The 14,185-nt window shown below is 40.5% G+C and overlaps 2 protein-coding genes across 2 annotated transcripts in view; both read right to left on the reverse strand.

Annotated features, from left to right (window-relative positions):
• Nucleotides 1–14,185, reverse strand: part of LOC306868757 (nucleolar transcription factor 1-like) — a 967,110-nt gene that overhangs the window by 484,985 nt on the left and 467,940 nt on the right. The gene's annotated exons all lie outside the window — the stretch shown is intronic.
• On the reverse strand, nucleotides 540–13,801 carry LOC306864878 (RUN domain-containing protein 3A-like). The gene is made up of 11 exons (XM_079409153.1): nucleotides 13,438–13,801; nucleotides 4,581–4,696; nucleotides 3,913–4,046; nucleotides 3,662–3,747; nucleotides 3,478–3,567; nucleotides 3,050–3,130; nucleotides 2,809–2,974; nucleotides 2,418–2,575; nucleotides 1,790–1,909; nucleotides 1,601–1,701; nucleotides 540–1,486 (listed from the first exon to the last, which is right to left on the reverse strand). The coding sequence occupies exons 1-11, from the start codon at nucleotides 13,659–13,661 to the stop codon at nucleotides 1,344–1,346; spliced, it is 1,419 nt and encodes a 472-aa protein (XP_079265279.1). The 5' UTR covers nucleotides 13,662–13,801; the 3' UTR covers nucleotides 540–1,343.

Consider the following 14,185-nt stretch of genomic DNA (forward strand, 5'->3'; position numbering starts at 1 on the left):
ATGCAAGTATATACTTGATACATATGCACGAGAAGGGCAGGTGTTGACCACAAAGTGCCAGATAACATATTTCTTTGAAATCTTCTTTCTTTTGAGTTGCCTTTTGCAACCAGTTTTATTTCCATAATATTCTGAGTGAAATTGGATATTCATTAAGAAAATGTAATGCAGGAGTTAATTTTTATCCATCAGAAACTGATTGCTGATGTTGTACCAACTGCTTGTACCAACATGATATTTGTATTATCTTATATTACTTCATTTGTTTCTTTGCATCAGATAATTAATTACCCTTCCTTCTGTAGAAAACGTGGCAAAATCTGTATGTAGCATAAGCCAATTCTAAGCAGATCTATCATGTGATTTTCCTGTTTGATCATCTCCTGCAAAGCAAAGCCATTGCAGGCAATATCCACTAGATATCGAGTTCTCCCAGGAAGTGCTGCTATTGTTATGACTCTGCTGTTTGCCCTGAAGCATCTGGGAAAAGAATCTGAGATTTATATGCTTTAAAATATCCATACAAACAAGTCTGAGTTGACATAACAAAAGAATAATTTATTACAATTCAAAACTGCAGAGCACTGCAGAGCACAAAATATACAATTATGAAACTGAAGCAACACCAATAAGAGAAATATGACAAAAGATTTGAATTTAGCCGTCAACACTTGCAGTTACTTTCAATCACATCATATAACTGTCAAAGGAGCAAGTACATCAAGTCAGCGGAGGCAATTACAGCCTGAATAAAGCGCATTTCACATGCAGATGCAGGCAACAGCTTCTGTCCACTTCCTTCCCTGGTCTCTCACAATAAGCATATGAATAAGGTAATACATCTAAATCAGAGATTTGGCTGTGGGTAACATGACCAGATGTGCCACTCTGTATGTTCATTTTAGATGAATAGTGTATACTGAATAACTCCCTAGTCTTGAGTTTTGTGCATCACTTTGATCTACTTGTGCCTCTGGTGCTGGGAATTCAAGGACTAATGGGTTCAGAGCTAACAGAGATAAGCTGCTGTGCCTTCGGGCTCTAATATCAGGCTCAGGGAATGTAACAGACACTCAAACATGCTGATGAAGACTGTACTGAAGAGTGGAAGACAAGAGTGAACAACAAATGGGCAAGTAAAGATAGGAAAAAAAGGTCATTCATGGATTTTTAAGATCTCACACTTCACAGAAATCAAACTCAGATAAAACACATTGTATATTTAATACATTGTTTCAGCTCATTGGGCTCTTTGAAGGATGTTGGTAGGACAGTTGTGATGTTTCTTGGAGGAAAGTACAGCTGAGACTGACAGTGTCTTGTTGGTCGGCATTTGGCGCCCCCTAGCTGGGAGACAGGGCAGGACTTGGCTCTGTGCTGATGTTGACCAAATACTCACTGGACTTGAGACTTGCCAGTGACTTACAGCTGGGTAGAGAAGCCAAAGAACCACATAAACCGAGCATAGAGGGAGTGTTGTCTTTAGCTGAAGAGGAGAGGAGAGGGGAAAAGGAAGGGAAGGGACGGGACGGGACGGGACATTAATTAGTAATCAGTATTCAGACATGATTATATTGTGTGTTAATCTGTCTGTTTTTACCTGCTGACCAAGCTGTGTCTCCATTCTGATTGCCGTCTTCCTTCTGAGAGTCAGAGTTCAAACTCACATCAACTGAGAGGTCCAAACTGTGAAAACTTCTCCTAAACCCAAACACATCATTTTATGACTAGACTGACTAGACTGAGTGGTGCTTTCTGGTGGATCTTCAAATTTAGAGTCAGTGCTTACCGACGGAACAGCTTTACATTTCCTTGGTTGTTGGCGGCTTGTGCAGTTGTCCATTGGTTAACGAGTGGAATAGACAGTCCTTTTACCAAATGAGAGGACTCACAAGGAATTATGCCAGTGCTGCACAAAATACCAGAATAAAGCCATTAGAGGCTTCCGGAGCAAAAAAGTAATACATTTAAAATACATTTATTTCATCCTAAGTACAGTTCAAATCTATTGACATATTTACTCACATATCGCTCGAGACTTCCTGATCACTACTGATGAGGATTGTATGATCTTTGAGTAATATCGGTCTTTAAATGCAAGATATTTAAAGAGTACCTGAAGTATACTTGCAATAGTTCCACTTTAGCACAATCAAATACTTCAGTGTATCTTTAGTTGGACCTCAGCACTTTAAATACAAAATTAGTTGTTCCAATTTAGCAGACTTTAAGTGTACTAGTTTAGTATACCAAAAGGACAATTTCAGGGTTTTTTTATTAAGCACATAAATATGTAAATGTATTAGTAGTATACTTAGCATGCAATAAATGTATTTCAAATACGTTTTAATATATTTATTTTTCACTAGGACTCTAGTTGACACAAATGCAGAAGGTGTGATAGTATGTGTGCATACAGTTGTGCTTGTAGCTCCAGTATAATGGCCTCCAGTTCTTTCTTCTCCTGTTGACTCTGGACCTGTAGTTCCTCTAGTTTAGCATCAAGCCGCTTGTTCTCGGTTTCTACATTTTTCAGCTGGGATTCCCTCAAGCGGACCAATTCCTCTAAATAACCCTAAAATTACAGGGATTTATGGATTAGTATTTGAATGCACTATTTCTGCTGTAATCAGCTGTGTTTTAGAACATATAGAAGCTGGTTTCTGTCTGATCCAAATCGGTCATTAGTTGCTTGCTAGAGCATCTTGGACCAGCAAGAAACCAGCTAACCAAGTTAAGATGGATTTTTCAGTAGTGAACATGGTCAACCAAATCACCCAGTGACTGGAAGTCAAAAGCTCCCAATACCTTTTGGGCATTGACGATCTTGAATCTTTGCTCCATCTTTCGGCATTTGTTGCTCCAGGTCTCTTCGTCTGTGACCAAAGGAATGTAAGGATGCTCAGCTACACTCTCATCACTGGCACTGCTGTCCACACTGCGGCGGTCTTCTTCATCACTCAGGTAGTCATAGCTGCAGAGGCAGTAATGATATTAAAAGGCTACTATGAGGTTAGGATTTGTGTTTGGTCAGCAAATGAAAACCTACCTCTGGGTGAACTTCAGGTAAGGTGTGTAGTCGATCACTGCAGGTGTCTTTCCATCCAAAACTTCACCTTTTAGACAGAAACTAATGGCGGAAAAAAAGACAAACAGTCAGTATCACATCACAATATTCTACACTCTAAAAAATGCTGGGTTAAATACAACCCAGCGCTGGGTAAAATACGGACGAACCCAGCGATGGGGGTTGTTTTGACCTAGGGGTTTGGTTAAACATTTAACCCAACTGTTGGTTGAAAACAACCCAGCGTGTGTTCTGTCCAATATTTACCCAGCACTGGGTTGTATTTAACCCAGCATGATTTAGAGTGTAATTAGTGCCACTACTGGCAAAGAAATTACACATTCCTGAAGAAAACACATTCATGCTTAAGTGTCATTTGTGAGTTGTGAGCATGAATGCAATGTTTTTACCTGAAGTCAATGGCACTGAGTCCAATTAGCATCCCTGTCAGAACAGTAGCCTCCTCCCTTAGCATTATGGCACCATCATCATAAAATCTCCTGCAGCGCAAATATAGATTTACAAATCTATTACATTACTTTGAAATTATAAAGACAGCTGTCAAACTCATTGGAAAGAGAGCAGAGTTATAACCTGGTTGTCCGAGTGTCTCTTAACGCAGTGGCTACATATTCAGACAAACGCTTCTCCATCAAAGCTACACGAATCCACGCTCGTCCCTGTAAGACAACGAGAGAGTAAACAGTTATAAATAAAGCTTTGCTAGTGAAGCAGGATGGAATAAATCAGCACACCAACATCCCATTGTGGGGACCAGCATCCAAAACACATGCTATGCTAATCATCTCAGGAGGGTAAAGATAGAGTGCTTGAAGATATCTTGCCTTTGCTCGTGACGTGCTAATGTTCTCAATGCTCTCAATGCTACTGATGCAGTTGTTGTGGACTTTACTGCAGGCCAGACGGATATAGTCCCAGAAACTCCTCTGGCCATCTGAACTGAACCAACCACCTGGACCTGATAATATAAAAATCACCACAGCTTATTACGAGTACCAACACACATTGGGAATTGACCCTTCGCAAGCCCTGCTGCTCTCACGCCACACATCATGCTCTCACACAGTGAAAAATACATCGCGGAGCAAAGAGGAAACACGCTCACAGACTAGACGGAGCAGGTTACTTCTGGTAGGAAACAAATTGTGTCATTTTTTTTTAAGAAATTCAAACAATAAATACCGTTTTGTGGCTCTTTAATGCGTCATGACAGATCACTGTAGCGCGTCAGTTCAAGCGGCATATGATCTTTTCATATTTACTAGTTAAAGCATGGAATAAACATGAATGAATATCAGAAGGTATTTTATTTCAACCATGGAAAGACATCAATACGCACCATTTTTCAAGTTTAAGTCCACCGAAGTTAATCTATATTCTCCTATCTAATTTGTTAGTCGGACAAAATGGTGGCTTCTGCGTTATGATTAGTCAGATCGCCTGTTAATCAAGCTCCCTGCAAAGGGTCAGTTGAAGTTGTTTAAATATATACCTTTAAAACGATGACTGAGGATGTGCTCCAAAATTGCCGCAAAGTTGATGAACTCCTCCGATGAGTCATCAATAGGCTCTGCAGTGTACTTTTCCAACAACGTCTTAACAGAGAACCTGAGAGAGAAAGAGAGAGTAACAGAGAGGCAATATAAGTTTAGTTATCTAGATATGCTACATAACATATCCGATTTGGAAAGTCCAAATTCATCAGAAAAACAAAACTATGCAGTAATGAAATAGCACACTTGGCTAACAGTATGATTTACATCTTACAGACAGACACAAACGCTAGCATCAGTGCAGGCCCTGCTCAACGCTGCCATTCTGACTGATGTAAAGACAGGCGTTTTCGGGAGCGGTGCCACAGCGGACTGCTGAGGTCAATCCCGATTGTCTTGTGTGCAAGACAATGCCCTTTTGATGCCATATTCACGTTACCACTCCTGCTATCACAATTGGAGTCCTTGTGCCCCTGCCAACAGCTCTATGCTACTTGTCGGCGTGGAGACCTTTGTCCTCGCCTGGGTTCCATTCCATCCTCTGCGCCTGTTGTTGTTTTTTTTAAAAGCAACAGTATAGTGAGCGAATCTCCCTTGTATCCTAACACGCTCACTTTCCCCACCCACCCACTTGCTGAATTGGTGGTGTGATCTATTTAGGGCTGTCCCGATACCATGTACTGTTTTCTCCCAGAACAGTCAAACCTGCAAGGCGCTGGTATGCTAGGACTCTAGCCCACTCAAAGGGTAGAGAAAACAGAGAGAGAATTGAGAGTCCGAAGACCTGACGACCTACATGCCTTCATGGGGAACACCAGTATTACGGAAGGGAAGACTGCCCTGTCTGTGGGCGCCTCTTCAATAGCCCGGGGCAAGACTTCCATCACCATGGGCAAGTCCTCAATCACCCGTGGGGTCACCACTACCTCTATGGGCGACTCTACCATAACCAGAGGCAAGACCACCATCTCCATGGGCAGAGCGAGCTTCAGCCGAGGCAAAACTACAACCTCCTTCCGCAAGGCCCTCATGCCCAAACGCCGGACCAAGTAGATGGAAAGGGGATCCGCAAACGCTGAAACAAAGACCAAGACTTCAAAAGCAAGAAAGAGCACTGAGAAGAACGAGACAACTGATATACAGCAAGAGGACGACTCAAAAGCCAAGGCTTTTCTTTTACTGAGAAAGACCTGTTTTACAAAAGGGAAAATCAAACTCATGAAAAGCAAGAAGGCCATCTCATGGGGGAAGACGGTTCTTTCGAGGAGCAAGACTAAACTGAGGAAGGGAGAGACTGCGTTTGTGGTGGGTACAACTACAATCACTCACGGAGAGACTACTAGTTCTTTGAGCAAGGCCACTTTAAGTCAAGGGGAGAAGTCTGTCACTGTAGTTAAGACTTCCCTCAAAAGAGGCAAAGAGACGCAATGGAATCTCTACTGGGATTTTCATCTGTAATTTAAAGACACAAATGTAACTGCAAACAGTATATGTACAGTATACATGTATGTGTGTCCACAAAGATTAACTTTGTAGAAGAGCGTTTAAGCAGGTTGGATGTCTTGTAAGATGCAAGTGTTTGCCAGCTTGCTCTAGAATTGCACACAAATGCATTCTAGATGCAAAATGAAGTGTAAGTGTATCTAAAATTGGCTTGGAACTGAGCATGAAGTCTTTGTCACTGAAAGAGAATACAGTTGGTTTTAAGATAAAGATTTGTCTGACAGAACATGTTCAGAGATTAGACACCAATCTGATTTTCATGAAGAGAACATGCATGCATGTGTGAGGGTGTGCACTGCCACAACTAGAATGGCTGTTATTGTTGTTCACATGCAGAAGAGTGTCTAAGTTGAATAATGATCCAGAATCCAGATCTGAGTTTCTGTTTTGCAAGTGGAATTGTATCATTTGAGTGGACTAACCAATTCATAGTAAAAAGTTTTAACGTCAACCATAGCCTTCCAATTAAAATGTGCATCGTTCATTCTTTTACTTCTTAATCTTACATTAAATTTAGCATAAATCAACCAGTATAACAATGAATTAAATCAGAATTGTCAATAAATAGACATTTGAAATGGTTAAAACATTGTTTAATGTGTCTATTTTTAAAATGTTTCAGAGGGTTTTTCCATTATATTCATTTAATTTTCATTATCCTTAAGCTGGGCACACACTGCTTATCAGAATATACAACATGAACCAAATCAGATCTTAGGTAAAAGCCACAGTGCACTGTAATGTTTCTTTATGTCAGACTGTGCAATCATAGCCAAGACTTTGGTCCCAGTCATTTCATCGACAGCTAGTAGAAGCGGTCAGACTTTGTCCGTTTTAGATTTATTAACAAGAGGCCAAAATCTTACAGTGTGAACCTGACTTTACCTAGTAGCATGCACAATAAGCAAGCATCTCAAGAACTGGCTATATAGGAAATGTTTTAATTTTCACAATTGGACAGAACAGAACAGAACACAATGCTTTGAAGATGACTAATTTTACTATCCATTTTGGAGGTCTGACATAACATAAACTCATGAAAGCAGACCACACCCTTGAGTCTCAGCAATCTGTGACTGTCCGTCAACACGATACCTTTCTCAGAAGCCATGTACAGTATAACATTGGATAGCAGTTCTTGGGAGGCACAATGCCACGGTGATGTCACCACCAATTGTGTCTCTCAACAATGTGTTCTTCAGTGCCTTGCTTTAGCGACGGGACAATGCAGTCTACTGTCCCCTCTACCCCCAGATAGAACTAAGGCCTCCTACGGCAGCCTCTGTCCATTCACAGCACACAGGGGAGGTATGTGGCCTTGTGGAGCCCACGTTATACTGCTCAACAAGGGCTTTATGCTGCATGGGGGTTGCTCTCACCACGCTTAGCATTCTGGTCCCATCCTGTCACTAGCTGTTTGGACTGTCACACCCAGCCAGACACTGTCTGTGTGCGTTGAGATGCGTTGCTGCCAGGGCACGCGATGAGCCATTATCACCTCATCCTGTAGAATCAGGAGAGCAGAAGATTCCCAAGGGAGATTTGAGAAAATTTAACCCTGAACGTGCTCCAGGTCAGGTCATCTAGGCTGGCTGCTGGAGGAGAGCTCCTGGAGCTTCTCCGCCGCCACCTTCGGTTCCGCCATGGGTAACACCAGTTTCACAGAGGGCAAGACGGCCCTCAACCTGGGGAGCACATCGATCAAGAGAGACAAGTCCAAGCTCATGATGGGAAACTCTTCTATCTCCCGCGGGAAGAGCACAACATCCCTGGGCTCTTCCACCATAACCAGTGGCAAGACGAAGATCTCCATGGGTGGTGCCTCCTTCAGCCGAGGCACCAAGACTACGTCCTTCCGAAAGGCTTTTATGCCCAAGAGGAAGACTCTTTAACTGGGAGTAAGGCCAAATCTTTGGGGAGGGTGCAGGGTGCTGGGATTGGAATGGAGGGACAGATTCACCAAGCTGGGAACAAATACAACATAGGCATGTATCACCAACAGCTGAGGAAACATCATCATCATCAGAACGTACCTTCTGTGGAGATAAGTTATTGCATCTTGAATAATTTTTGCCATTCAAAACAAAAACTTTACCTTTTGGACCAAGTCTCTTTTTTGTTTACCTAAGATTTCTCTGGAATACATCCTGGATACAGGTTAGTAATTAATGAATCCAACTCCAAAGGATGATGGTTATGCCATGGACTTTTATTTGTAGCAATAATAAAATTACTTGTGTAACAATTTAAATGGTGCTAATTAACATATTATGTTACATCGATATTCCAAGGTTCTACAAGGATCACTGATCTTGCCAGCTTGGATTTCGGTTTAGTCACCTGTAGTTGTTTGATTGTGGCTGTTTCATTGCTTCATCATTTGACCAGAGCAAAATCTGTGCAACTGTAATGACAACCCAGTTAGATTCGGATACTTTAAACAACAAACATTCTTGAGTTTTAATTTTCTCTTTGGCTCTATGAATAAACCAAGAGTTGTTTTCCACAATCCCACACCCTGAGAACAATGCTAATCATTGCAGGAAGGATAAAGGCCATTGCACACTGAGTCCGAAATTTTCGCATGCGTTTTTCCGTATTCCCCATCCTTTCCTATCAAAACGCATGATACGGATGTGAAAACGCAGAAAATCGAACCTGATCCGAATTTTTGACAGACGAAAGTTTCAGAGGCAGTGTGCAAACGTGATTGACACAACGTGAGGTCATATTTATTTTTTAACGTGCGAAAATTTCAGACTCAGTGTGCAGTAACCTTAACTCCCAACACCAGCAAACCAAATACCTTGATTGGATACTATGCCTGATCCCAAGAGCAGTGAAAAACACAAGGACATGACAAAGTTTGACAACTCTAAAATGCATAAATGTAAATATTAAGCTGTGCAGGTCTCTGAGGGTCAGCAGGGAGAGGGCTAAAATGCTAATAGAGAAATGTGGCAGCAAAACTGTCTTGGTACGATTTGACACTGAAAAACAAACGTGCAGCCACTTAACAACTGGCTTTTGTGTCCTTGGACGCGCCTACTTTGGTAACAGACCAAAAAGCCAGACCCTTCTATGAAATATTACTTCATAGCACTTGTTCTTCAGATTTTGCACCTTTAACTAGACGCTATGAATAACCTCCCAGTTCTGGATTGTTCTCAGCTTTTAAAGCCTACAGATTACTGATTATAACTCCAGATTGTTTTGTACCTCCTTCTTTTTGGTTATGCTTTGGTTCTCTCTCCTATACCCTTTCCATCAATCATCCCTATTTCCCTGTTCTGGCCCTCCTTTCCCAAGCCTGACCAATCATCCTTTCACTCTCACAATCTCCCTCCCACTCTCTGTTTTGAACTTTTTAATATACTTCTTTCAACCCCTTCCCTCACCCTTCTTGTAGGCAGTACCAGCATTGTCTGCTAAGTCTGGATAAGCTTTCCCACCCTTTCCATCCAATCAGTTAAAATCCCCGCAGAGAGACTGCAGACTGAAAACACTTTTTAAAAGTTCATATGAATTCAAATGATTGTGACACATCTTACAGACAACAATATAAATTGCTTACTATAACTGGAGGATAGTTCAGTGGGTTAGGTATGTGCTGGGAAGCTAAGTAAGTGAAAATGTTTGTGTATTTGTGCATTCAGCCTCATTGCTCTGAGTTAGAAGTTAAAGTTGAAGAACCAGTCAGAGGTTGCCAAGCTGGTGCCAAGACATGTTTGGTAAAATAAAAATGATTTTGACATGTTCCTAGGAAATCAGATGGTCAGAGATCTAGATCTTAAGGATGGAGATGAAAATACAGCAATTGATACCCAATTCCAAACATTTTAAAAATGTATGTATAACACTGATCCCCAGCACCTTTAAGAGAAACAGAGAAATGCTCATTTAAGGTAGAATACGTTATCAAGACAACAATGTTGTTTTAAAAAAATGTCCCATAAGACATCATCTACAGTGACTTCTGTATACCATTTCAGATGAAAAGTCATTCACAAAACTGACATTGAATTCAAATGCTCATCCTTGCAGAGTTCTTGAATCATCGGAGTCCACACCTTTACACTACTAGCTTCAGCTGTCTGGAAAACTCTCTCAAGGAGATGAGCAAAACTGGAAAGTCAAGACATGGGGACATCAACAAGAGCCTTTCTTTGACCGCTGGAACTCTTACCTCTCAACTTTGACCTGGGAGGCAGTCATCATGCCCTATTTTACACTGCATCATGTCTTAAACTTCCCCTTTATCAATGATTATGTTACTGCCATTCACTGGTACAGATCGCATGGTTCAAAGTACTGAGCTCTTGCCTTGTTACATGGAAACAATGTTTGGAATACTCTTTTATCCAAAACAACTTACAGTGCATTCGAGGTATCCCATTAATAAAAACCAACCGACAAACACGTAAACGTATTTCGAGTGCCCTTACATTGAAACTGACATTTGTTTAGTCTGAGTGTAAAAACTGAAACTGTGTAAACTGTGTGACTGTCTATAGTTATAGCATGTCAGTGATCCAGGCTGTATGTGTAACCATTGAAAAAAGCAGCAGAAATGCAAGATCACTAATGTTTCGATCTTAGAGCAGAACAAACTCAGCTTTAAGATAAGTGGGTAGATTATGGGGAGTGAAAATAACCATGTTTCTGTTGGTCAGAACCCTTCTCCACAATGTCAACAGCTCTCAGTTCCAACAAAGATGCTTTAGCGAACTATATTGGTTAGATTTGCTCCTGATTTCCAGTTTAGATCATCTAACATGAAGACTACACTGCCCAGTGTGATTTAGGAGCCAAATTCAAACATGTCCCTGCCCATTTCAACTTGGTTGCTTGGTTGCTGAAGACTGAACAACTTTCATTAATGGGCATCTCACTGTGGACTGAGAGACATGACAATGGAGTGAGGGTTTGATGATTGAGAGTGAAGGAAATAAACGTAATGGTCTCCTGATCTCAATGTACCAGAGAAATGAGAGAAGCATGGGAGCTTTTAGCTGTGTCTCTCAGAGCACCAAGTAATCTGAGCTAATCACGATCCAATTAAGCAGTGTTTGAGATTTCTTTGCTAGCAGCCATTAATTAAGATTTTTTTGTCAAGTCCTTCGTCCTGTGTAACTTGTCATTTAATGTCTAAAAGAGCTCTGGCATGGCCATACAAGAGATGTGGGAAGTGGAGAAAGGTCTCTACCCTTTTCAACAAAAGCGTCTTTGTGTTTATAATAATCCATGAGGTCTGAAGTCCATTTTTGTAATTCTTTCTTGTTCATTTTTCCACACTGCATTAGCATAGCATATGTTTCATGTGTTTAACAATTCCTACATTATGCCATCCAGATGGTAGAACCTTGGAAAATTTGGTTCTAACCACGGTGCTGTAAACTTAATAAATATGTGCTGACATTAATGAAGATCTATTTTCATTTTGTTCTACATATATAATCCAAAAATTCATTTTTGGGAGAATTAATATGAACCCTTATAGAACCCATATTCTTATTTACTACAGGCAAAGAGATGGGGATGATGATGTCACAACAGCTTACCACATCACAATCATCTCTTTGACTGCATTTCCATTATGACAACACAATGGTGCTGCTGTCCCAACAGGAGTGACAGTGTTCTGTGTCCATTCAGCAACTGTACATGGCCTGTGCCTGGGGCGCCCCAAACATGCATTATTCAATACCCACTTAATGTGCTGTACCAACCAACCGGTAAAGTGCAGCTCTGGTGCAGTCCCACACAGCCCTGCAGAACAGAATGCAGCGATGGAATTCAGTGTGTGCCTCATACGCTTCAGACATGACTCACCAACGCACACCGCACAGTGTGCTGGGACAAAATGTGCACGCAGCATTACAAGCGTACAGTAAGCTCAATAAGTGTGAATGCAATGGCCAGTGCACCATAAAGTCAAGATCCTTATGATGTGGATCACCTGATAAGGAAGAAAACAAACTCTCTTAAAAATAAAGGCTAAAGGGTGTTTTTGCAGTGATGCCATAGAAGAACCGTTTTTGGTTCCCAAAAGAACCTTTCAGTTGACAGTTCTTAAATGAACCATTTTGAAGAACATTTGTGACCCTGGAGCACAAAACCAGTCATAAGGGTCAAATTTGTGAAATGGAGATGTATACATCATCTGAAAGCTGAACAAATAATATTTCCATTGATGTATGGTTTGTTAGGATATGATAATAGTAGGCCGAGATACAACTATTTAAAATCTGGAATCTGAAGGTGCAAAAAAATCTAAATATTGAGAAAATCGCCTTTAAAATTGTCCAAATGAGGTTCTTAGCAGTGCATATTACTGATCAAAAATGAAGTTTATATATATATATATATATATAGTAGGAAATTTACAAAATGTTTTAATGGAACATGATCTTTACTTAATATCCTAATGATTTTTGGCATAAAAGAAAAATTTATCATTTTGACCCATACAATGTATTGTTGGCTATTGCTACAAATATGTCCGTGCTACTTATGACTGGTTTTGTGGTCCAGGGTCACATCTTAAAAATAGAAAGAACCTTTTTAGACTATAAAGGACCTTTTCTGCATTTGAAAAGTTCTATGGACATTAAAGGTTCTTCGTGGAACTATATCGATACCAATAAAAAAACCTTTATTTTTAAGCTATGTAACAGCTTTCAATATCTGATTTGATGAAGCATCTGTAAACTACTAATTACTGAGGTTCAGATGAGATTTATTTAGTAAACTGACTTATTCACTGGCATGCTGAATGAATGATGCAAATGAAACAAAGTTGACAATACATTCGTTTATTATTTAAAAGATATTCCATGCACTGATGATGAATCATGCACAAAAGAACAGGAACATGCATTAAGAAGTAAATAGGGTCAGATTTTGATTTTTATATGGACTTTTAACAGATACATAGGGTACACATTAATGCTAATGTATGGTGTTTATTAGTGTTGTCTTTATTTTATGAAATATAACCAAACCCATCCTTATTTAACAAAACAAAAAGCATTTTTGTGAAAGGCTGTGTCATATTGTAGTGCACAGCATGAAAATGGTCGGATGGATGTAATGACGTCATGGGTGCTGGTATGAAATAAGGGGCCGACGTCCTTAAAGGGCCTCATCTTCAATATTAAGCTTTTACGCGAAACAAAAAGTAAAAAATAAAGATTCTATATCCTATGACCTATGTTCTAGTTAATAAAAATGATAATTAGAAATATACCTGATGACAGTTTTAATTACCTAGGTACTGATATATTACAAGCTACTGAAAACACGCTTCTTGTCGTGGAAAGCGGTTCGCTGTGTGTCATGCAATAAAACTACCTGCAGACGGTGATGAGATTCTTGCGTTCCACGCCTCTGTTTCTAGAAGAGGATTTCTTCGGCGTTAGACCCATAGCCATTGCGGTCTGGAAACAGCCTGACTTCACTCGGCGGAGGCTGCATCGAGCCTCTAGTTTCCCGGCGCGGCTCAGACCCCTCCCTCCTTCCGCCGCGCTGCCGCTGTGTGTCCACTCCCGCTGGGCGACAGGGGCACAAAGAGACATCCTCTAAATGCTTGCGCTTTCACAAGGTGGCTCTCAAGACAACTCAAGTGCAATATAACCAGCAAGCATTCAGAGAAGGTCGGAACGCGCGCGCGCACACGCACATGACTTCAGATGCTGATGATAATAATAAGCCTACTGAAATAATATCAACAGCGGTCGTGAATATGAATGTGGAGAAGTTCCTGATTTTAATTATTTAAAGAGTTAAAACGTTATGCAGTGGTTCAGATGAATCATATTGATACAAATTAGTATCAGGCAAGCCTTTATTTCTTTTGTTTGTCAAAACTAAAGCCTGTAACTAAACACTGTACCAACCAGTGTGCCATAAACACACGATAACTGAAGTCACACTTACCAGAAAATGTACGAAATATATGGCAAGACAGAATGTGTGTTATTTGTATTCTATATCTTTTTATTTGCAAGTAAGTGGGTTCTCTTAGAATGAAAACTGTGGCAACTAAGCTCCGTCTCCTCTGAAATTTTGAAGGAAAAGCACCTGAAATAAGCAGATATAC

The sequence above is a fragment of the Barbus barbus genome (genome assembly GCF_936440315.1).
Source record: "Barbus barbus genome assembly, chromosome: 4".
Lineage (NCBI taxonomy): Eukaryota > Metazoa > Chordata > Actinopteri > Cypriniformes > Cyprinidae > Barbus > Barbus barbus.